At 40.7% G+C, this 24,215-nt stretch overlaps 1 protein-coding gene across 1 annotated transcript in view; it reads right to left on the bottom strand.

Moving 5' to 3' along the window:
- Positions 1–24,215, bottom strand: part of LOC111266622 (protein qui-1) — a 72,499-nt gene that overhangs the window by 33,136 nt on the left and 15,148 nt on the right. Inside the window, exons 7-13 of the mRNA XM_022844259.2 lie at positions 21,330–21,414; positions 19,118–19,320; positions 6,562–6,795; positions 5,234–5,500; positions 3,262–3,573; positions 1,985–2,174; positions 90–430 (exon numbers count right to left, since the gene is read on the bottom strand). Of these exons, the coding sequence (XP_022699994.2) occupies positions 90–430; positions 1,985–2,174; positions 3,262–3,573; positions 5,234–5,500; positions 6,562–6,795; positions 19,118–19,320; positions 21,330–21,414 (1,632 nt within the window). The remainder of the gene's footprint in view (positions 1–89; positions 431–1,984; positions 2,175–3,261; positions 3,574–5,233; positions 5,501–6,561; positions 6,796–19,117; positions 19,321–21,329; positions 21,415–24,215) is intronic.

Below are 24,215 nucleotides of genomic sequence, written 5' to 3'. Positions count from 1 at the left end.
TATACGGCGGTTATTTTTGTTTTTATTCGTCACTTAGCCGCAAATTGTGTGAATTTTTCAATGTAATCGAACTAGACAATACGACCAACCTGTAACGGCAACACTGCCGTCTCGAGCAACTGCGACACAGGTGACAATGTCTTTATGTCCTTCCGGCTTTTTACTTTTCGGCCTAGCTGGATGGCGGAGTTCGCTACGCTTAAGATAGAAGTGCCACACCGTCACCTTCGAACCGGCTGCAGTAAAAAGAAACGAATCGGTCTTCTGTGTTTGCAGCGCAACCGTCGGCTGGTTATCGACACTTGTGCTTAGCGTTCCCGTCAGCTCGCCTGTGTGCACGTCAAAGATATAGGCCTTACCATCGTCGGTGCCAACAATGCAGCGACAGTTATCGCGGGCAAAATCTACACTCCGTGCGACGCCCGTGTATCTGTAATTAAATGTAGATTGCAGACCAGTCACAACATAAAAGAAATACTGCAATTAGCAGACTCTGACCATCGCAAATTGTCGTCTCTGAAGTTTAGACGAGCAGTAATGGTGACACATGTTATATTCGTACATAGTATGCGAAGAGACACAAGCACTCGCTGCAAGAAATGCTCCCATAATTACAGTATCGCCAGATGATGCTCGCTGAACTATTTTGGAAAATATCGCAAGAAATCCATGCCATATACGGTATGTCGTTTTATTCTTTTTAGTATTACTGTTACCAGAATGTTCGATCGTTCTTCAAAACGTTAATTGTTTGCCATGTGAGCTATAAACGCTTATGTTTTTCTTATAATTTTTAGTCTGAGTAGTTGTGTATTTTACTCTGAAGTTCGATTTACGTTATCGTATTGCACTGGAGTGTGCCTGAGATGTGATTATACATATATCCACTACGACCTATGAATGGCCGTACGGGATTACGCCCCTTTTGCACGACTGTAAAGCTAACAAGATTGACGAGTGATGCGACACCTCGCTGGTAGGGGTGCTCGATATCTGTTACGCTTTTCTGCAGGATAGCGTTGCCACTTTGCTTCTTCATAGAGAAGGTCAAACAAGCGACATCTTATACCCGCTACGAAGCTCGCCCTGGCTGACGACCATGTAGGGACCACTCAAGTGACAGTTTTGCAGGCGCAAGCCAGTGCCTTTCAAGGCCTGCCTCTGGATCGATCTGCCAAAAAGGGTAGTCAGGCGCCAAACGAAAAACCAAGAGTTTGCTGTCCCTGCTAGCGTTTTCCTCGTGGAAAATAAATACCACGTCAAGGAACAGTAAAGTGACAAAAATACAGCCGATGGAATTGCCAAGATGGTCGTGAGACAGAGTGGTTCTTAGAGTGCCTGTGTTTTCCAGGCGTACCGCACAACCTTTAGCCGATCTAACATCATGCAACACTTCTAAAGATCTTCTGCTGTGCTACACCGCTACATGTCCGTGCTTGTAGCTTAAATGTTCACTTCAACAAAATAATTACTTCAGGCCATTCTCGCATAAAGCTGATAAAGTGTTTATGAAAGTAATGCAACAAAACGTTGTTCTCTTTTTGTTCACAGCGACAAATACGGAACGCGCTTTGGCTGTCGAGTTAGAGGGCTGGTGGAAGCAATAGATGGGATGTTCGGTAGGGCTACAGCATCGCATGGTACTAGTAATAGACTAAAGTGAATACATCAGAAATAGGTGGCAAGCCAAGTAAGATGGCTGGCGTTGTAACTCTTCCCCGCATAACTGCCTATCGCCGGGAAATTATGTCTGTGCCTATAGCTAAATCTGCGCCTATGGGTCTCCGCTTCTCTGCTTAGTCACGATGAAATAATTTCATAATACTACTGTGTTCCTTTGTAACTATGTATGCGCTGTGCAAAGCAACGGTCAATATCAATGGAATGCTGTACGTACGTGCATCACCCCTCCGTACAGGTAACGAACAGGGAATGTGAGGGCATAATGAAAACAAACACTGCATTTTGATACGCTTTTTCTTACCCTATGAGGCAATGGACTTCGGAGCCAGTGGTGAGCGACCGAACGTGAATAGAGTTGTCTTCACACATCATGAGCAGGAACGTTGAATCGAATGAGATTCGCATTAACGTGATGGCAGCCGACAACGTAAACGTATTTAATAGTGTGAAATCCTCAATGCTCCAAATGCAAACAGTGCGGTCGTATGATGCTATTTTAAGCAATAACAAATAAATGCCAAATAAAGAACGTTTATTAGATGTGAATAATAGTGTTTAGAACTTGTAATTGAATTGAGAAGTATGCGTTCTAACAATATATACGATATCCGTTTGTGCGCAGCGGGCGTTGTTTCAACTCCGTGATTGAATCCGAGTGGCCAGTACGCGGTTAGCGTTTGCCGTGTTTCGCCCATCAATTTTACTTACCTTTCTCTTTTGTTCATTATGTAGCTAGTTCCATTGCTGTTTAGGCAAATAGAACTGCGTACGTAGCTAGGGACTATACAAACATTTCGTTATACTGTCTGCGTACGTTAGCAGGAATTATGACTGTGTTTACTGCTCACGTACCAATCCTGTACTCTCCGCTAAACAGGTCTAATTAGGCTAGAAAAGACAGGTGGGCAGAAGAGTAAAGTAAAAGAGAAAGTAGGGTTGTAGTAATGCAATAAAAAAATGGGGAGAAAAAGAGGCAAAATACAGTCCCAATTCAATTTGCTTGGAGACCCCTTCACTGTGCTGTCACTGGGAAGCTCCATGTTGGACTAGGACAACCATGACGTCAAGGACGACAACTTGTCTCTCAAGCAATGTTACCCTGCTGGCCTTCGTTTCAAATATACTCAGTTCGAGGCGGTGTCCTCGAGATCGTAAATAGTACACCTATCCCTGGTCATTTCGCCCCTGCAGAACATACGTAATGTATGTTTCGAAGGTAGAGAATAGACGCCCTTGTAAACGTCCTCCTATCTAACGCGCGGACCCAGCCTGGATGTTTTTGGATCTAGAGCCCCTCATTTGTTTTCCGTGAATGGCACATTAACTTAAATCGTGTTCAGTTTAGTAAACGATTATGAATATCTACTATCTAGGTAGATATACGAACGATTCAGCAAGTTTCTTATCAGTTTCAATGAACGGAGATTGAGCTGGGTGCTTATCAAGGCGGAATTGATTAAATTAAAGCGAATGCTATTTCTGATCAATTCCGCGTATTCCTTTTGTTACAAATGATTCGACCCATTCATAAGAGATAAGAACGAAAGTAAGCCGTCTTCGAGACATCGTGGTACCTACCGGTGGCAAACACATCATCTCCGCGATTGACGGCAACTGCGCTAATCATCCCGCGATGATTCTCAAGCCGTTGGACCATCTGGCCAGAATCTAGGCGTGAAACGACAACTACTCCAATGGAAGACCCACTAATGAGAAGGTGCTCAGCGTGCGTCACCGCTAGGCACTCGATGCTGGCAACGTGGTAGCTCAACCGTCGCATTAACTGGCCTGTTATAGCACAGAACACAATCACGGTCGTGTCCTCAGAGCCCGTCACCAGCTTCGAGCCCGAGTGCGTCAGACGCACGCAGGTGATCGGCGCCTTATGACCTGAAGAAAACGGAAGAAATAACTATGCGAGTTCGAGAACAGGATGCAAAATAGAGAATATGTCATATAAAATCTAAAATTTCAAAAATAATTAATTTAATAAAATGCTATTGTATTTCTATGTAAAAGCGCTCAACCTAATGCAAATATATCTTTCAAAATCGTTGAGCCTACAAACAAGGACAAATAATATAGCGTTCCTTCTTCAGTTTTGCCTTGAAGTGTCCTTTTCTAAATTAAACGAAGATTACCTAAATGTGTTTTTATTATGATTAAAATTAATATAAGGATTTTGCACTGATTGGTTTCGGCTGGCATAATAACAATAGTGTGATAACTGATAAAATTATAATTATAGAGATTCCGCAGTGATAGCGAATGTTTTTAAATATTCTTGCAATTCTCATTGTTGGCACCACTTTGATCCATCTTCAATTACTTATTGGGGCACCGAGATGCAACTTCCCAAACTGAAAAGCCATGCAGATCACGGGCCATCGGCTGTATGGAACGGAACATAAGTGACTAATAAAGTGAGGTAAACATTTTGTTGCTCTGATTTTCGACCTAAGGTGTCCGGGAGTCAAAACGTCTAAAAGACATCCACCGAAAAAGAACGGTGGGCAATATAGATTTATTAGAATGAAGAGTTTGCATGCTTTCTGGCTTCTGCATTCTCTATTTCACTATGTTAATAGTAATTGATATACAATTGCCTAATTAAAGCAGCCATTACATATTTTACACGAAGAGGACAGCAACAGCAGCAGCGTGACGGACTGCCCGACTGTTATAGATGTTTGACAAGCATGAATTCTATTTCTAGGCAGTCCAAATAGTGTGATAGTTACAATGCTATTTTAGGCTGTACGAGGTTTTTCTGCCTTTAATCTCCCACTCACACTATTGTTTAAGTTTCTCTTAGATCCAAGAGCGATGGTAGCATAGGAAGATTGGCACAACAGACTGTCAGAGGTTGGCATCTACCCGGGGACGCAGCATGTCGGTGGCTTTCATTGGAACTATCGGCAAGCACTGGTATAACGAAAATGATATAAAGCCAAATTCCTATTGGAAACGTGGTCCTCTTTGTGTTTTGCTGGACTCTAATTGAGACAGGCGGCAATGCCTGATGTTGACAAGGTTTGACTGACCCTGTGGGAATTAGCGTCACCGGTTCTCTCAGTACTTTAAGGCATTGGGGAAGATAATCCTTGGCACGTAATTATCCGCCAGTCGAACTAAACGAATTATTCAGCATGGATTGCATGTTTTTGCCCATTCAGATACTAAACCTGTTGAAACATGGCGCTGTTAGCTGTCGTTTTTGGGACTATACTTGTTTGCCGATTTCGCACGTACTGCACAAATTCATGTCGTTTGGCTGGGCTTTAAAGCTATCGTACTACCATTATATAAATTAATATGTGAAGAAGGTATCTAAATCCTCTATCTCACGCACTAATACTGCATAGTACCGTCGGATTGTTGAACTGACTGAAAACCGTGTAACTTAGTAAATAATAACGACAAAAAAATTACACTGGTTGTTGTTAACTTTTCTTTTCAATAATGGATAATGTTATCGCTATTATCAATGCGCATCATTTTTACCCTTTCTTTTATATTCGTAGGTTTTTCTATTGATGAGGTGTGTTACCTGTCATTGACATGGTCTTCTGACGCGTAGCTATACGGTAGACCTGTATATTGCATTCGTCGTCCTCCAGAACGGCATACAAACGTTGGCTATCGTTGGACACAGTCATGAAACGAACTGCAGATGGCAGCGTCAACGAAGTTACCTGCGGGGGCAGGTTCAAATTAAGCCATGTCGTCTGTGGAACAAGAAGCGGCGTCTTGGCCTTCTGACACCACGAATTTGCTTGGTTAACTAAATCCTCGAGGACCTTTAAGTTGCCGTCAGCTGCAATGAACGATAAGAGTAATACGAAGCGAAATAACAATAATAGTTGCATTAGTTTGAAAGCATTGGCGTATGGTAACCAAAAAATCACGCAAGAGACGTCTACAAAATGCAGTTTACGGAACAAGATTTCGAAAAGGAAAAAACCGCTGTGGAAACGAACGGCGTAATATCAACATTAGTTAAGCTAAGGTATGCTTGTTAGCGTAAAGTGTGTAATCCCCACGTCGTTTATGAACATGTGGCGTGACATCTTTATCGAAGGAACAGACTAATGAATAGGAATCGAGGGGGGAGATCATTTATTGGTAATAATGTAGGGTAGCGCTGTTTCGGCCATGCTGCGTCAAGCCCATATCGATTAAGACGTTGTGCCTGGCGCCTGCTGCGGTTGTAGCTGTTGCTAGTCTCTGGCCAGGATAAAGCTTATGTACAAGCAAGCGCCAAATATCTGTTGGGCTGGCCTGGATAGCAGAAAACTATCCATCTTTCAAAGATCTTATTCTGCTTTTCTATCGCTTCAGTTGGAGAGTAAAGTAGTTAGTAGGAGTGGGAGTCCATTACAACAGAAGCAAAAGAGCCGTATCATCCACCGATAGTTGAGAGGACTAACTATCACGTGGAACAATAAACAACTAAATAGTATATACCTACCAGTAGTGAATGTTATCTAGAATGCAATATTTAAATAACACTACCGTGTACGTATATGCCCAGCCCTTTACTTACGAGGGAGCGTTACGTGCAGTCATAGTAGTAGCTGGGACAATACGTATCGAGCTGACTGACGGCAGCTCAAGGAAAAACTCGAAGCAGTTACTTAGCAATAAGCAAGAAATTGTGACTACAAATAAACCTGAGCAGACCGTGTTCATAATAGCGTTAATGTGGGAGGGCCAACTACTGGTAAATAATGATTGTTGTGTAGTCTCTCAAGCAGCTTATGGTGGAAGTAACTTAATTCCAGGCTCCGTGGTCTTGGAGATAAATTTGACCTTTCATAACTTCATAGAGATTCTTAGCTTAGTAATGCGCTTCTGTAACAGCAAAAATCAACTTACCTGCATATGGGGTTAGCCAGTTAAGTATTTCAGTTGCCAGCTGTTGTGGATCCTGACTTAGCACATCAACGGCCTGTTTCGTCATGTTATAGACGACCTCAATTTCCCAATCGAGCAGCTGTGAACGCACCATCTCGAGAACTGATCGAACATAACTAACGGAGGCTCCCCTAACGGCGCATTGCAAAAACTCAAAATTACATACGGCATCATGCTTTAAACGCGTCATCTCACCTGCGATTGGAAGAGAATATTCACAAGCCGATATAATTTAACAAGTCACAAAAGTACATCGAATCACCGTAGACTTCTAACGGTGATACAATTTAAAACACGAAAATTTAACAATATACATATCTTCGGCCATATTCGTTCCCAGAGACTTATGTCGATCATTGTGGTCTATACCGTACATAACATAATACACGTCGTCAAGCTTCTAAGAACAATTGTCGAAGGAGGATCAAAACCGACTTGTACCTATATTGAGTGAATTTTAAAATATGAATTATTGTGCGTCATGCTTCGGACGCCATGCGCCCTGAACATATATTTCGATAATAAAACAGCCGCTGAGAAAACCAGCTCTGCATAGGGACTATTGGAAAAAGCATTGGTACTCAAGCTCGTCAATTTAAACTTTTGCCGATAGGCAAGCTGATAATGCGTAAGGCTACTTTGTAGTAACGTACCATGGATATTATTCCAACGGCTCACGCGCTGCATTACGAGTGTACAGCTGAGCTCATCATAAAACGAAAATAGGCTGTCATTGACAGTTTTATGTTGAAACAGACTTTGCGCGACCGATTTTGAGATTAGATTTCTCTTAGATAGATCTAAGGCATTCTGATAGAGTTTGAGATGTTCCTCTGCAGAGACAGAAATTTTCTCTTTTGAGAACAAATGTTCTGCTTAGAATACTACCCGCTTATAGATAAAAAGCCGAGAACTTCTCTACTGAGCTATAAAGCAACTCTGTGCAGTACTCGTACTGCGATATATTCTTTGTGAAGTCATGCTGATGCGCCGAATGCAAAGAGTTCTTACTCAAACCAGCGTACTTCGAGTGAAGGAGGACAAACTGAAAATTTCTTGTTATCTCTCCCGAGGAAGCAACAGCACTACATTGTCTGATAGGCCGTATGGAGGTCGTTTGTTTTGTTGTGTCTTTGACTAAGGTTTTGGAAAAATGTTCACGCATCGAAAATGCAAAAGCAAAAATGAGGAATTTAAGCAGCCATAAATGGCGGAAAGAAATACACACAGCTTTCCATCTATTATTATATAATTCATTCGAGAAGTAATTTGAACGTACACGTGAGCTACCTGATAAAGATACGACTAAAATTGAATGTACATACAAGGTACGTGTTTGTGTAACGGGTAACTTTCTTCGGACTACATAGTACGACCATCGTTAGGATGAACTGTTTGTTGTATTAACAGAGAGATATAGCTCTTATAAAGCTGTCAACTTTAACTAGAATACAAGTTATTAGTTACTACCTTGTAACCCAACTCAGGCAAATAGGATTATCGCAACAGTAAATAGACTTCTCAGATAGATGTTATACATGGGGCAATTATCTAGTTGATAGTTAGCCCCCTTTCCTTAATTAGAGGAGCAGGTTCTCCCCTAGAAATTTCGATTGACCCCTATGTGTGCAAAGGACTGAAACTCTTTCCCGTGTATGTGATGTACGTTCGGAAAATAATGCGTTGATTAAAAGATGTACAGAACTCAAGCTGCTTACCTGATGTCGCCGCGCGCGGTATGGCATCTACATTAGCTCATGAAAAAGCAAGTCCTAATAAATTTGCTGTGAATTAAATATATTCTATATCTGAACGCCCTTTCCATCGATTTTCCAGGTGGAAGCTGGTTGCAGTCATTAGTACGATTTATAATCACAAGTTAATGTAAACTGGGTGCTTCATTCACGAAGAGCTCCCTACAGGAGGAATATGCATCTAATCTTAAAACGACTTTGCAATGGATAACGACATTTTACCTAGCATGTAGTATCTGATTCTCTGAGAGGGAGCAAGATAAAGAGAAGGAAGGCTCCAAGCACGAAAAGGGAAACCCACTCTAGCGGATGGCGCAATCAAGGTCTGAGTGTCTGCAAAAGTGGGATCAAGGCGTGGACGCGTTCCGGGCTAAGCCTTACATATCCAAAAGGTAATTACAAAATAATTATTCTTGCACTGTTAATACGAAACCTCACCAGTAAGCCCGGTCTCCATAGGAGACGTTGCGCGTACAGGTACATGTAATAACTATGAGATTCTCTGTCAATAAGCATTTTGTAGTTGGTCGCTCTTATTACTAGGTTAGGTATAAACGATCCGTATGCTTCTGGAGAGAAACATGCTTTGCCTTGAGTCCAGCAGATGCCGCTTCCACAGCTAATATATAATCCAGCGCCTCCATATTGTATGTTTTACGCCCCGAACCCATATACAATATGGGACTAAAAATATTAGCCGTATAATGATAGGCGTAATAAATTTTCACCTATGAACCATTTTTGCGCCAGTTCTCTGACGTCTCATACTTTCAGCCATCATTCAAATGTTGAAAACGTGTTCACGAAACACTGAGAGCAGAAGACGAAGTAATCATCTGATTTGCAAATTGATACCATCTCGTATTTGCGACTTTGCCTATAAAGTTATTTGTTATTATAGTTTCTAAACAGTGTTGCCTGAAAATGACCTGGTCCAAAGCAGACGATACTGGCCGAACAGGCCATCGATACGTTATTAATAATAGGATAAGACAGGGTACCTACCCTGTCTTATCCTATTGTTGCCTTCTGCGATATGTATCCGTGTATGAAGGCAGTCAAGGCGGGGATGACATATTGCTAACAGTATTGCGATGTCGTCTGGCTAATGTTAGTCCAGCGGATCACTGCCGCTGTCTAATTGCACCGCGCGCGAATGAAACACGCGGTGTGTGTACAGCACATTATAGGGAACGTAGCTGCAATTTTAGCATGCGCAAAGAAGATTTACTTTTTTGGAAAAAACACCATATCTCAATGCTATACAAATGTCGTACAGTGGTACACCGTATAAGTACAGAAACATGTAACCATGAATAATGTGCTTCTAGCCAGTTTTCTGTGTAATATATATATATATATATATATATATATACATAAGCATCTGCCAACATGCATTGCGAGACTGAGAATTATAAGCAATGGAAAATGTGTTTCGATTCAAAAAGCAGTGTTTCCCGATGTGTACCGGTGATGCTTGGCATACACCGATAGAAGCTATATATCTAGTCTTGCCTAACATCAGTGTCGAGCCCAAGAACTCCAAGTGTATGTAATAGGGAGTTCAGTTGGATATTCTGATATGCTCACTTTCTTCCCTTTGTGGTTCCCACTGTGGGACACTCGAAGATGAAAGATGCACGAAACGAGCGATGCAACCGGGATTTCTTTAGGTTGCCAAAATACACGGGGGGCGAATAAGAGGTTCATCTATCTCTAAAAGACACCCTCATGCAGTATAATTTCGAATGGACCAATACTCTAGTCGTCCTATTCTAAACCATACCATTCAAGGACTTCGCGTCAGAGCTACCCACATAGGTCAGGGGCATTCATGAGTTATATCGTATACCTGGCAAGCCTTCACATTCTAAAGCCTTCGAGCAAATCATGATTTGCTTCGACGATTCCACCTCTTCCCAGAACGCTTGGGATTGTTGATATTAAAAACAGAATCAGAACAGAATGTATTAGACGCGGACAAAAGACCTCTATCCTGCGTGAATATTTCGTAATTGGCCATCGAAACTTGATGTCTCTAATGGAAATCACATTCTTCCAATATCTACAAAATCATGACTACGTCACAAGTAAGCGTGATAGGTGTTGCGTCTGAATCCGCTTAAACTTCAGCGGACGCTTTATCGGAGCGACCATGCGTCTCTCCGATACCTTTGCCGCTGGAAGAAAGCCAGTTCTGTCTAGAACCGAACAAAGAACCCATCATGACGGAAAGCAGTGCAATCTGACTGAAGGAAGATCAGCTATTATCCAATCTCATCACGCAGGATCACCATTTCGCCAAGATAACAAACTTCTTTTCTTGCCCAAAATTGCAAAACAGTGCTGCATATTATTGTCAGTTTTCATGCAGCTTGTAAAAAATCTGAGGAAGATCTTCATGAGGTAAACCAGAAGATCTATAATATGGTTTAGACTGGAAAGGCATGAAAATGTATACAGATGTCTCAAAGTCGTTCTTGTTGTTAGCTGCAACTTTCCATACATGAACGGCCGTTTTAGAAAGAAGAATATCTGTTGCTAATTGGGTGGTAAAAATTGTTTTTATGCTTTTTTTTTTGCACTTTTTGACCATTTTAAACTATTGTATATTAGAGGCGTTTAGCTTGCTGTTGGCCCAAAACATAATTTCGTTAGGTATTTTTTTATATCTATCGTACTAGAGCGATATTTTAAAGTCGATATTGACTAATATCGTTTGTTGGACAATTGTGATGCAAATGTTATGCTTGGAATAGGGAATAAGTATTTTAAAAATGACCAATCAGGTCCAGTTTAAGTTCGAAATTGAAAGTGGTCGCGAAGTGCAGCACTTATATTGAAAAAGCAGGGCCATCAAGGATGACAATTCAGGCACATGCAAAAAAAAGGTATCTTCAAAATAGCCTATAAGAGAAATTTTGGTTTAGACGGAACGCCGTATAAATAAATTGTACTGATCTACTATGGTAATACAACAATCGTCGTACCTCATTGCCTGTTGTATTACCTCACTGACATATGTTATGTTTATAGTTGCTACATAGAAGTAGCTCCGCTCGTTTGTACTGCATACAGAGTCTGTAAGTAACGGTTATGTTCTATATAAATTCCAATTGAGTAACCGCTATTTTTACACATTTAAATGACGCTGTTTGCTTTTTTTTGTCTAAAGCAAGAATTATGCTGTAGCTGTCTGTATTAAAATATGAAACAGGTATGAGGCCATGTAATGAAATTCGTACGCTTTAGAGTATGTTTATATAATTGGTTTTGCTCTTAGCCAGGACATTTCTCCATCTTGTCGTTAGAGACCAGCACCGTTTGGGTGCTTTCAACATGCGCAGATAAGTCGTCGTTTTCTCAAAGTCTCCAAACGGTTTTTGCTTTATTTCTTATTACTAACGCATTTTCCATTATGCCTCATTCATCAGCATTATATATTCCGCTAAATGTTTTTTACAAAACGACGTCCATATAATGTAAGAAGAATCTTTAAAGGAGTATCAAAATACTCTGATACATGGGGACTGACTTTTTGGTAGTAACACAGAGAGTTATTGTTAGTTTTCTAGGTATTAAATCAGTAAGATACGTTGTATTTTATGTGAACCTGAATGAAATAACTCGCGCCAGCCTATTTTTGTACGACACTAACTTGCATACTAAGTTCATCTTAGTAAACGTTTGCTCAATGATTTATGACCTGCTTGCCTATGCACAGTCACTCTAGGCTCGTACTTCAAACTGAAGTAATGTTCAGTTTCGTAAAGTGAATGATACAATAGAGAAACCGTATCGGCTGGTTCGCTTTATAGAGAGAGCTCTAAGAGCCATTTTTATTTTATTTTATTTTTTGGAATGCACATAATTTTTCTAGCATCTTAAAGCTTGCATGGTTTCAAACATCTTCTATTCGGTATTTCTATAACAGGCTTTTCACTCGGACAGAAACTACTAGTACTACCATTTACCAAATTTTCGCTCCTAAAATATGACTATGACAACAAACTTTTCTAATGTAAATAGTTTTCTATTCCCCTGCCGTGCTGTTCATTCTGTTTCCTTACAAAGCATTTGTTTTGCCAAACATTTTTATAATCTTCTATTGAGTTTTTAATGAAATTAATACAAAACATACTCACTCGGAAGTTCCTGTACGGAGATACTAACCGTACTTCAAATAAAATTCAGACGGCTCAAACGTATTCCTCATACTTTAAATGTCACTTCGGAAGGCCGTTATACATGCTTGCTTTCTCACCTCACAGCTCAGTTTGTCTACTGAATTAAGTATTGGTTCACGCACGGGTTATAGGCACCTTCAAAAAGCATCACCGTGTTAATTTCTGCCACTCTATGTAATTCTGCTGCCAGGCGATCGACGACACGGTGTGTGTCAGAGCTGCATGATCTGAAGCACTATAATCATAGTTAACCTATTACGTCAGCACTATCATGTACAGAGCAATTTCGCAAATAAGAGGTTAGCGATTCGAAATAAGGCTGATGAAGAAGTGGTTATTTGTTCCCGGCTGTTTTGACTCGCCGTTCCCCACTTCTGTCGGGCCGTCACTATGGCGGCAGGCCATAACTACTAATGTCGGAAACTAACGCTGTCTCCGTGGAAGAGATCGCTCGAGGTGGTCTCACGCTCGGTTACGAGTACATTACCACGTTTTTGTTGCGAAAAGCGACAAGTTCTGCTTTACGTGGTCGGTGAATCGATGAGCTACTGCTGCGGCTGCGACCGCCAGCCACCAAAACCCGGGACTAAGGTGGCAGCAATCTAAGAAGCGGCCGGAATGTCGGATTTACCTCCATGACTTTCTAGCAGAAGTAAAAAGAGAACGAAAGACTACCGTTCACTGCTATTTATTCTGTCAACCTAACAGCAGTTCCGGATACAGTGGGAGAGACCTTTCTTACTGAGACACCTGGGTAAAGTTGTAGAACGAAGATCAGCGTAGTGCTATCAGAGTCACCTTGAATAGCCTTAAGTGTACGCAAGCCTACCAACTAGCTCAGAAGATAAATCGCATGTACACACACATGGCTCGACAATACGACGAGTTTTGAGCGAGAATTTCCAACTGGTGTGGCAGTCGGTGGCCACTCGCCCTGAGGATTGGAACTGACTGATTTGTCACTTGCATAGAGAGCAGCTGGCGTAGAAACATTTCCGTAGGCGTAGACATCCGCAAATGACTGCCTATTAAATATTGAGTCATTGTGGTAATTTCATTCCGTACATGAAATATCCTATTGCAGCAACAGTGACTAGTTACGTAGAAGATATAATTTTTGCTTTTTTTTTTAGCTAACCTCACGCATCGACAATACGTTGATCCCCTCTTACGGGGCTGCTCCAAGAATCGGGGTTGCTTCAGATCACTAGTGCTAGATGACATGTAGATGGTTTCTATCATTCACAGGATCTATTGTACCATGCTTAACGCGATTTTTTTTACATGCTTGGACGAAATATCATCTATATATAATTAAGGTGTCATTTCTGCGAGTGGTTTCTGAGTTCGCATTTTACTAGACAGAGACGAAGGCTGTCTCTATAATCTCATTATTCATGCAGAGCGCACGATCTGGCCAAAAACATCGGGTCAACTCCATGTGGTCAGCTTAGCAACGAGTACTGACAGGAATCGCCTTGGGGGAACACGCTGTCAGATGCTTAACTTCCTAAAACCTCTTCCAATAACCAACCATATCAAAACCGTGCCATTGTTTTGGGGTACGCTATGCTTCTGTATGCGCTTTTCGTATTTCTAAGCGGCAAGTCATTTGTCCGTATTTCCATAAGCACAGAGTACCGAGAAGCGTTCGTTGCACGACTCGCGTTCATTTAGGGTCGTTATATGGCATAAAATTTCCTCTACTCAAAAATATAGTGGCTTTCAGGCAAAGTTCGGGCAAAGTAACTGCTGCGTCCATTTTTTTCTACGCGGTTCTGTATCTCTAGCAATTTGCCAGTAGCAGCGAGTAGGTTTAATGAATAATATTCACTGCAATTCTGAAATAACTGATCTTCAAAGAGGAAACAATAATCTAGTATATTTGTAGTTTTCTGTCGGCACGCGGTCATAATCCCTTTTATGTGGTTCCAGCATTGCTGGCAGGACAGTTCTCGATATTATTGCGTCTTTCTAGATTATACATTTTCAGACGCACGTACAAAGCTAACACTAATAGACATATGTATATAGACCGGGTAAAAATACGTTCTTAATATGTGCAACATAATCGGATTTGCGTCAAATATGATATATTATGTACAGGCCTTGTGTGAACTAAGGAAATGTTATTTCCTGTATGTAACCCGCAGTATAATATCTTCTTTGTGTCGTAAATTTAACACACATATTCGCACAGTAATCTTTTGCATCCACAACAAAATGTACTGGCAGTCACTTTTAGACAAACGAAAACATTCTCAAGCTAAGATTAAGCTCTAACTTAATTAAACCAAGAAGTGAATATTCCTACATACTGGTTACTTCTGATTCCCTATGTCTGGATATTGTCGAAACGATTAGTTTCAATAGCAGCACAGTTCAACATGGGGGCAAGTCTGTGGTACACGAAAAACATGATGATATCAGTAAGAGCTTTATATATGTTATATATAGTGTTATATGTTTCGTGGTTCGGGCAAGCCGTTAGGCGTTACTTGAAACAGCTATGAAACAGAATGGTAACACCATATGTACACGAAATTACAGTCAGGGCAATTTGGCAATATGTGGAAACAATCGGGAAAAGCACGGGGTAAAATTTCCTTGGAGGTGAAAGCACTGTATGTGATAAAGGACCAAATGCATCATTCAAGCTGTCTTCCTTTTCGGAAGCATCGCTAGGTAGGTACTCAGTTGGACAATTTCACATAAACCTACGCTTACGTGACAACTTTCAGTAAGTACAATAACCTGCAGAGGCCAAATATACGATTCGATCTTCTCTACAGCTACTTTCTATTGTAAACGACGTTCTGCCACGCTTGCTTGCGGCATATGCTAACGAATCTTTCGAAATTTGGCGCCGCATCTGTCCGTGTTCGACGATGTCGAAACGTTACCCGGTCCGTTTCACAATGACGCGCGTACGAGGACGATTTGAACATTTATGTAAAATGCTTTAAGTGCCAACTTATGCGGTATGGCCGCGAAAAGCAGAGTTCAGTCCAAGACGTTAGGTCAGCTCTATTACTACTACAATGCATTTATTAAAAGAATGCTCTTTTTATTTGCTTCTAGTAATATTGAAAAAGATGTGCGCATATAGAAACACAGAAAATGCTGTTTTCTCTTGTGCCTATAGGATTCTCGTAACAATAAGCTAAAAGCTTTTTAAGCGACGTTCCATTTTTTGACAAACGATCTTTGGGAAATGCCATTTGATTTATTAAAAATCTTACCATTGGTAGTCGGAGAAATTTTATCTCGTTTACCCCCTCATCTGTAGAACGCGGTCGCCTGGTTCTACATACGTTTTTCTTCGAAACGCCACACCTTTAGTCCTCAACAGCTCAAAGAACATATGCTTGCATACGCTTCGCTGGCACCGAAACCCAACACAATTGTAAAGCTGAATCTAGCTTTCAAATGGGGACTGTGCCTATTTGTCTGTCTGAATCAGCCGGCTGTCGAGAAACTGTCGGCGCTCTGGAAGGCCGCCGTCAGGATGAAACAAAAGCTCAATACATGGCACAAAATCAAATTGCAGCCTCTAAAGTATGTGTATGCTTGTCAACTAGAAAACCAATCTAGCTCATCATGAACAAGATACAAAATAAAGAGACAGACCAGGAGCGTCAAGTCTAAGATTAAGGTGCAGGGTACATGACGTAATCCGGCCATTTTGCACAGGCAAACGTGGCTTCGTTGAAGAGACGAGCATATAAAAATATGTTGCGGTAGCGCTTTGTAGTAGTAGTTTTAAATGTAGTAGATTTTTCGCATAATCCTTTCGAAGATTACTGTGCTTTCAAATCTGTCGGATGCGCATAGGGCAAGTGTTGCACTATTTCTGGATAACGAGTATAGTATTTGATTGTTATTACTATTTGTTTGTGATTTTGTATGCCGTGTAAAAATCCGGTTAAAACAGCGACTATTCATTTTAGGGACGGTACTGCCTGGAAACTTTACGGTATTACCCTCGACTCGTTCTGCGTTTTTAGCTTCAATGCTTGCATTCAAAGTTCCTAAGAAACGTTCTTTCTTCGTTTTCTAAATACGTTATTTGTGGAAAACAGCTCTATATGGCAAATCCGTACTTCATTGATTGGTTTTTCCATCTTATGATATTATTTTGTTTCTCCTTGAGGCACTGGTTCTTCTCGGTATCGCGCATGTTGTCTTCGACTGATTTTTTTTCAATTACCTTGATACGCCTGAGCACAATGGTCCTTTTTCGACCAACAACGTTGAGCCTGAGTCTCTGACCCGCTTACTCAGTTGGTTCAACTGCCCACGGATCGTCCATACTTAAATATTCCTGTTCATCAAGTGCAGGGCGTGTATCTGAGTATATTCCTCTATGACTGCCGTTTTATGGCTCTATGGCTGTTGTGTTCACGGTGTCGCAGCCAGTTGGAGCCTTTTCATGCTCCACACTGCCCCATATAGATGCCACGTGCCCTCGTCGTTTCTTTCCCCGGCCATCTCATTGCTCTTTCAGCGAATCAGACTATTGAATATTGAGTTAGGTCGCCTCCCTGTGTCTGTTACTACAAATGAATCATTAGGCACTACTAACGAAGCCTACATCTCAGATTCAGCGCTCGCATAAGGTTTTTCACCATGGACAATATGAAACGATAGACTAAAGCCCATATACCGCACATATATTGAAATTTTACCATTTTTCCCTGGCGATGACGCGCACTAAATAGAACTTCCGTGGGTATTTGTTATCTATATAAATTGTTCAGCAAGTGTGTGTGTGTGTGTGTGTGTATTTACCAGCTATATGATTTTTCATTGTTTCAATTTGTGCTTTAATTGTGGTGTAATACAGAAAAGGAAATATTTTCCATGAAATTTTTTGTCGTATTCTACTCTGACATAAATGAGGAAGCTGCTTTCCTAACTTGTTTCGATTCGGTAAGCTATTGTAAATCTATAACTGGGAAGAGATTCTTTTCTTCTTCGCTTGGCGAATGACTAGCGAAGCTACTGTCTGCACAGCAGCGAAGCCCCGTTCGGATAAAAACATATTGGGAGTGGCTTACGTGCAAAAAATGGGCTATAACCTGCCAAGTTTGCAGCGCAAGAACCCAACTTAACTTCAAGTTTACTTTTGTCCTCTGGGTGCAGCCTTACTATCTAACATATTGATGATATTCTCCTGCCTGTTTCTTCGAGACTCGATGCTGTAAGTATCCTTTGCACAGAAAAATGTGCCCGTAAAAATGACTGACCCCGCACTAAGCACAGTGAACAGCCGGCAAGAATGTATGTAGTTACTGGAGAATCTCTATCGTGCGAGCGGATAACTATAGAGCATAAGTTCCTGTCTGAGGCCACTCATGTATACATGTCGTTTGTTTTGAAACGCATCCTTATTTTCTCTCAAGAGACTATTTATTTCGTGATGTTTTAGATAGCCTTGTATGTTATATAGTTTATTCCTATAGGCCGTGCTACTTGTTCGAAATAGTGATGGTTACGTCGGGTCTGTGAAACTAGGCCAAATTATTCCCTTGACTTTTTGTCGCTTGTGACATCCTGCGTCGCATATATTCGCTAAAATCATAATGACGTTTTGGCTCTAACTAAATAATCATTGTAGGATCTAGCGTTGGGATTGTTTGATTCGCTTTTAATACCCTCCATATGAGAAATGTACATATTTGATATCGCAAGGCCTGATCACCATTGTGGCCCTACCGTACTTCTCGTATCAACTACCAGTAAAGAACTAGGATCGAATAGGTCAAAAAGGGAGATTTACATAAACGAGGTCCCGTTTCATCGACCGATGTTAGCGTTATTTACTCGAGTCACTCGGATCGAATGCATAATCTCAGGCAAAACCCATAGATACACTTACGTAATTACGGCACTACAGTATTATACGAGTAGTATAGACAATTAGTTTACGCGTTTGCCTTTGCAAACGTGCCTCTGTGTGTATCAGAGCTCCAATGACAAAGATGAGAAACTATTCCCTAAGTAGATATAAATGCTCCATTTAGTGCTATAGTCGACTTGAATTTTTCGAGTATCTCTAATACTCGAAAAATTCAAGTCCATTATCAGGTTTAGGGCTGTAGAGTTTAGTGAGTATTACGGCAATTAGCTTGAGCCTCCACACAAAAAACTTCAACGTATTGTTTTGCACTATTTAGAACAATAAAGAGAGAAACAAATCACTGCGTGAGTTCATCTAAGTTAAGCAATAATGTGCTAACCACCATATTCAATTTCTGCGAAAAACACTTCGGGGGTCATATCATTGATCCGTCTTTCGCACGAATCTACCATTTGGTAAATGCATCAATTATAGATGTGTCTAAAATCGCTATGATAGCCAACAAAACATTACCTATATGATGAGAGTATACTCTGTAAGGATAAATGGATTAACTTTTCAAGCTTAACAATATGATTTATTTACCGTACGAAGCTTCCCTTCCCTCACAATATTATTTACGAATATATATATATATATATATATATATATATATATATATATATATAACAAGCTCAATACAACATACAATGTTATGAGCACATTATACTAACCACCCTGCAGAAGATGCATCCAGGTTTCATCGACTTCGCGCAGAATGTCGGACCAGTCGTCTCTTCGTTTCGATTTTCCCACATCGTCATACAAATTGCCGAGAACTCCAGCTTTATCCTCCTTTTGCGCCAGAAACCCCATATGGAAAGCGGCGCCCAGCTCTGCATGACAGCTGCGCAGGTCTGTGCCGGCGGAAAGATATCTTTAAATAGGCATACGAAGGAACGGACGGGTAAACATCTATAATTAACAATATTATGCTTGCATTATGTTTCCTTTATTCATCATCTGTTCGTTCTTTTTATCCTTTCATTTCACATCAAATTTGACACGTCTCATATATTGTGGAAAAGATTTTTTTTCTCGTATTTACTGCGCCGTTGGCCTCTGTGTTTCGAATTTTACGACCGGTATCGCCGTTAGGCGTTCCATAAGACAGATACATGGCCCGCTAGCTCCTGCCAGCACGAAGCGAGCCGTATGTTTGTCTATGCCCTGCTTCGAACCTAGACCACAAGGTGCCTACCATTAGCCTGCCAAATCTCAGCCGACTTAATGTTCATAGAGGTTTTTGGCCTTTTTAGATGGGCTTCCTTTCAAATAAATCAGGTTTTACGGTCACATGGCTATAGTATAGAATAAATAGTGCGTCGTAACTTGAGTGTTCAGTTGACGTCGTGAGAATAAGGGAAGGGTTTTTGTTGCATTCTATTTCTCTTGTAATGTACACATTTTTTGAGTCTATTAAATTTACCATCTCTAAACATAATCTGTATCCGGCAAACAAATCAGAAGTTAGGTGTAACTAATCAGGATTTCATAATATGATTTTTAATTGTCTTAAATTTATTTTTAAACCTTCCTTTTATTCGTAGTGTTTTTACGAAATTTTTACTCTTTATTAGATAAGTGACGGGCATTAGTATGGAAAAGGAATGTATTGATTACAGGAGCACAGATGTCATTGGCTTCACTGTGACTATAGTAATTGGCTGCTGAGGGTCACGCATTCGTAAAGACAGCCACTTCTGCTTAGTGGTCTGGTTGTGTTTTTAAAAGTTTTTAGTTTAAAAGAAACTAAAGTTTCTTTCATACCCATTCTCGAAAAACAAGCAATTCTTTTTGCAGTTAGTTCATTGCCGGTTCGCTTAGTTACTCCTCCTTGGCTTTTCATCGGCTTTCAATTCGATTGCGGCCGGTCTACTTCTGTAGCAAGCAACTGTGATAGCAGCGAAGAAGAAAGAAGAAAGGGGAATTCGGGAGTTCTGAGATTGAGACTGAACGGCTCACAGGACGTCCTAAACACAGGAGATAAAATCAATGGTTCTTGTATTTCTTCATGCTTCGACGGTTCATTGCTTGTGTTATTGTTGTTGTTACAGAAAACTGTGCAAATCAGCTGGGCGAAAGTTTTTGAAACGTGGCGGTAGAAAAAGCTTTCGACGCACCCTAGTGGTAGATGACCTGCAAGATTTGACAGTTCCCGGTTAGTCTATCCAAGCGTATAATTCGTCTCCAAAGAAAAGAAGGAGGAAGGTCCAAATGCGACATTTGATACCTCGAACTCTTTCTTTGCGCCATCGAAAGTCTCTCTAGTCGAGTCCCTTGGCATCAACTACTTTCCTATCCTTTCCGTTAACTTAGTGCGACTTCTACTACTGCGCTGGACAGGGATCAGGCGGTGCCCGCCCCTTATACCTTGTCAGACTTCTCGATCCACAGCGAGCTGTCAAGGATCGATCAGCTTGTTGTTTACGAGGGTCGAACCGACTGGGCTTGGCTGAGCGACAACAGCTGGCTGTTGTTTGCATCAGACATGAGAAACGAGCAGGTCTTATACATGCCCATTTAAACCACTAGCACGTTCTCTAAGTTCCAACTATTTCTAGCACTGATTTGGTGTCTTTTGTTCTTTCTGCTACTTTCTCCCGTATATTTCTGTAATCCAGTTACAAGCTAGCTTTCGGACGCCTTTTTTGCGACAGTGATGGCAATGCTAAAGTTTTGTTACTTTAAATGTTTGATAAACTTCAACGATGTTGTGTTTCGCCACCAGTTGCATCGTTTGTTCTATAACACCTGCCCGAGCTAATCAGTAAGATGCTAAACAACATGTTGTAACTGCCGGCGTCGTCCACGGAAACCGCAAGAAACAACGTATATATATGTAGAAGCTTATTATTATTATTTAAAAGTGCGCGGTACACGTACCTATTTTTAATACATTGACTGATGCAACGGTGACTCCACTGGATGTACGATCGACAGTCAACGTAACATCGTTTTAATAGTGAGCCTGAAAAACGGAGATCGATATCTTTAAATAGAATGCACCTTTCGTAACTTAACGGCGCCTTTATGGCGCATTTGACGTACTTCAGTATTGGTTGGGCCAAGGTCAGTATTTTCAATACTCTCAAAAACTCATTCATGAGAACTGATACTCTCAATGCTTTCTTTGGATTCACGAACTAGTTTAGCGAGCTAGTGACCATTAAAAGACTACCGGCTTCCCAGAGAGGCGGCCAAAAAATGAAGTACTCCAGCTGCATCATTTCTGGTACCTTATTCAAATATAAACGATAATTTAAGAACACATAAACAATTGACCGTGTCGTCTTACTTCACTCTACCTACCTAAAACGATACTCTGCTTGTACTCCTCAACGTGCACACGTGTCCCCCGAGAAAATGAATAATAATAATTTTAACTAGGAAAGAAAAACTCAGGTTTGCAATTAGCATATGAAAAGTATGTGTAATACTCAATGGAAACAAACAACAGCAGGCACTTTGAGTTCAACTAATCGTACTCAATTTATCGATTGGCGTTACTTATGTATGGCTAAAAAATAAAAGCGGTGTATCATAATGGTGCTCTTAGTAAAGAAAGGCCTAATGTGTATTTTAAACGACATGATATACTGCGTTGGTAAGATAGATTGAACTCTATTTATCTCTGGTGTGTTCCGCTGGTTGAGATAAATAATAGAAGAGTCGCATGCCATTCAGCGTGCGACCGAGGGCGATGTCGGGTAATGGATATCTGTTGAATCTACCTGGGGCAGAGATGCTTCAAAATAGCTTAGTATTTTGCTACCTTTGAGTACCCGGACAACTCTATCTGCTCATGTGCATGGTACAGCTCGGCCATTGCACATGGATACCAAGACAGTTGAACATGCCTGTAATAACAAGCATGTTTAACCCACTTTTTTCAGTAATCTCTTACAATAAAGCGTTAATGTTTCGACATACACTTTGTGAACTGAACAATGATATCGCTCCTGCAAAAAAAAAACACATTTTGTACAATTGCGCCAGTATATGATCAACAGGCAAACAAAAAAATTAAGCATGTAGGAAAGAGATCCGTGTTCGAAGAAAAACGCATCCAATTGAAAATTAGTCTCCTACTGCATTGCTAATTCATTGACGGACAGTGATCCACGGTAGGGTACGTTCCGAGTGTTCTCAAGTATCACCGTAACGATGAAACCTCTAGGCCATCCTTGGCGGTTTTCGACGATGTGTGATCGATTGCGTATGCAAATAGAGAGGACCAGGCATCGAATATTCGGTTTATTTCATCATGGGCCTTTGCTAGCTTCGGCTAACATCGGCACACACAATCGATCGTCGCGTGCCGTGCACGAATCGACGTACTTTTCTTGTCTAGCAATAATATCAGTAGTAGTAGCAACGGTGGATTGAACTCGAAGTAACAATAATCGTCGTGACGATAACAATTAGATAGCAGCAAATATAAGCGTGTAACTCATTAAATTAAGGCTTTTGAGTTTGGCTTTCGTGTACACTCGTGCTCACAACATGACGGGTTCTTGCTTTGCGGTAAACGTTAACATTTAGCTGTTTTAGCTATTAAAATTCGGGCTCAATCAATTAGAGTGAGTCAAAAATTGGACTCCATTGGAACCACATGTAAAAAAACATCATACCAATATATGAATCGTGTTATAGTTTCGGTATTTTATTTCTATAAAACTTTAAACGCATGGCCCGAATCGAATCATACGTACATAATTCATGACAGACGCACAATTATTAAGAATGTTTTGAATTGTAACTGCTCATGAAGACCCATCAAGGCAAGCCAACAAAATCGATGCTAGGGAAAGTATATAGGGAAATTTATGAGTAAGCTCGCAGCTCATCTAATTATTTCTACTCTATAAATAATACTTAGTAGTCGACGGCAATGTAGCTAAATGATGCGTGTGTGTGTTGTTGTACGTGTTTAGCTTGGAAACAAAGTTAACCCACAAGACGGCCCATTATTCCGCGTTTGTAAACAATCCGACGAAGCCTTGTTTTTTTTTTTTTTTATATCTATCAAACACTCATTAAACCCATCCTAAAATTGAGGAAAGTGCAACTTCTTGCCTTCGTGGGACAACTTGAGTGGTATGCGGTTCGAGTAAGTTTTACATTTCAATATGCCGCTATATTAATACTAAGTTTTTCTAAACAGTTTGACGTTTAATGTCGCGCTCGACGCTGCTTTGACGAACTTCAGCTGGCAGCTGCAGATAAAACCTTTTGAAGTTAGGTTGAGGATACTTCAGTTATATAGATATATTGCGCAATGTTTAGTTTCCTTATCATAATCTGGAAAGCACATCCATCATTTTGTTGTATCACTTTACCATGGAAATAGCGAAATTGTATGATTAAATGATAAAATAAGCCGCGGAAAAGATAGATATTTTTGTGTCCGTCAATGGGCAATATTTGTTGTGTAGGAAATTTTGGTTAGGGCCAATCATTGGTCTGAAAAAGGCTTGAGCAAAAGGTCAAGCGATAGGCAGGGCAAACTGAGAAGCGTTCACTCTCTCTGTGCAAGAGCTCAAAGTTTGTCCTACATTACCTTATTAGCTGCTGCTGTTGTAGCTCATATGAAAATGATTTTCTCAGAAAGTGATCATTACTTAGGTACTCAGGCCTGTATCTCGAACGGTCATATCAAAGAAATTTTTTACCCAACTATTGAGGACGGCTACATATCAAATGTAGGCTAAGTTTCTACAGAATTGCCACATGGTGACATAGATAATATAGCGAATATAAAATTCCGTT

Source organism: Varroa jacobsoni, unplaced genomic scaffold, assembly GCF_002532875.2.
Source record: "Varroa jacobsoni isolate VJ856 unplaced genomic scaffold, vjacob_1.0 scaffold_1104, whole genome shotgun sequence".
Taxonomy (NCBI): Eukaryota; Metazoa; Arthropoda; class Arachnida; order Mesostigmata; family Varroidae; genus Varroa; species Varroa jacobsoni.
Note: the sequence above shows the minus strand (reverse complement) of the source record. Positions and strands in the feature narration are given on the sequence as shown.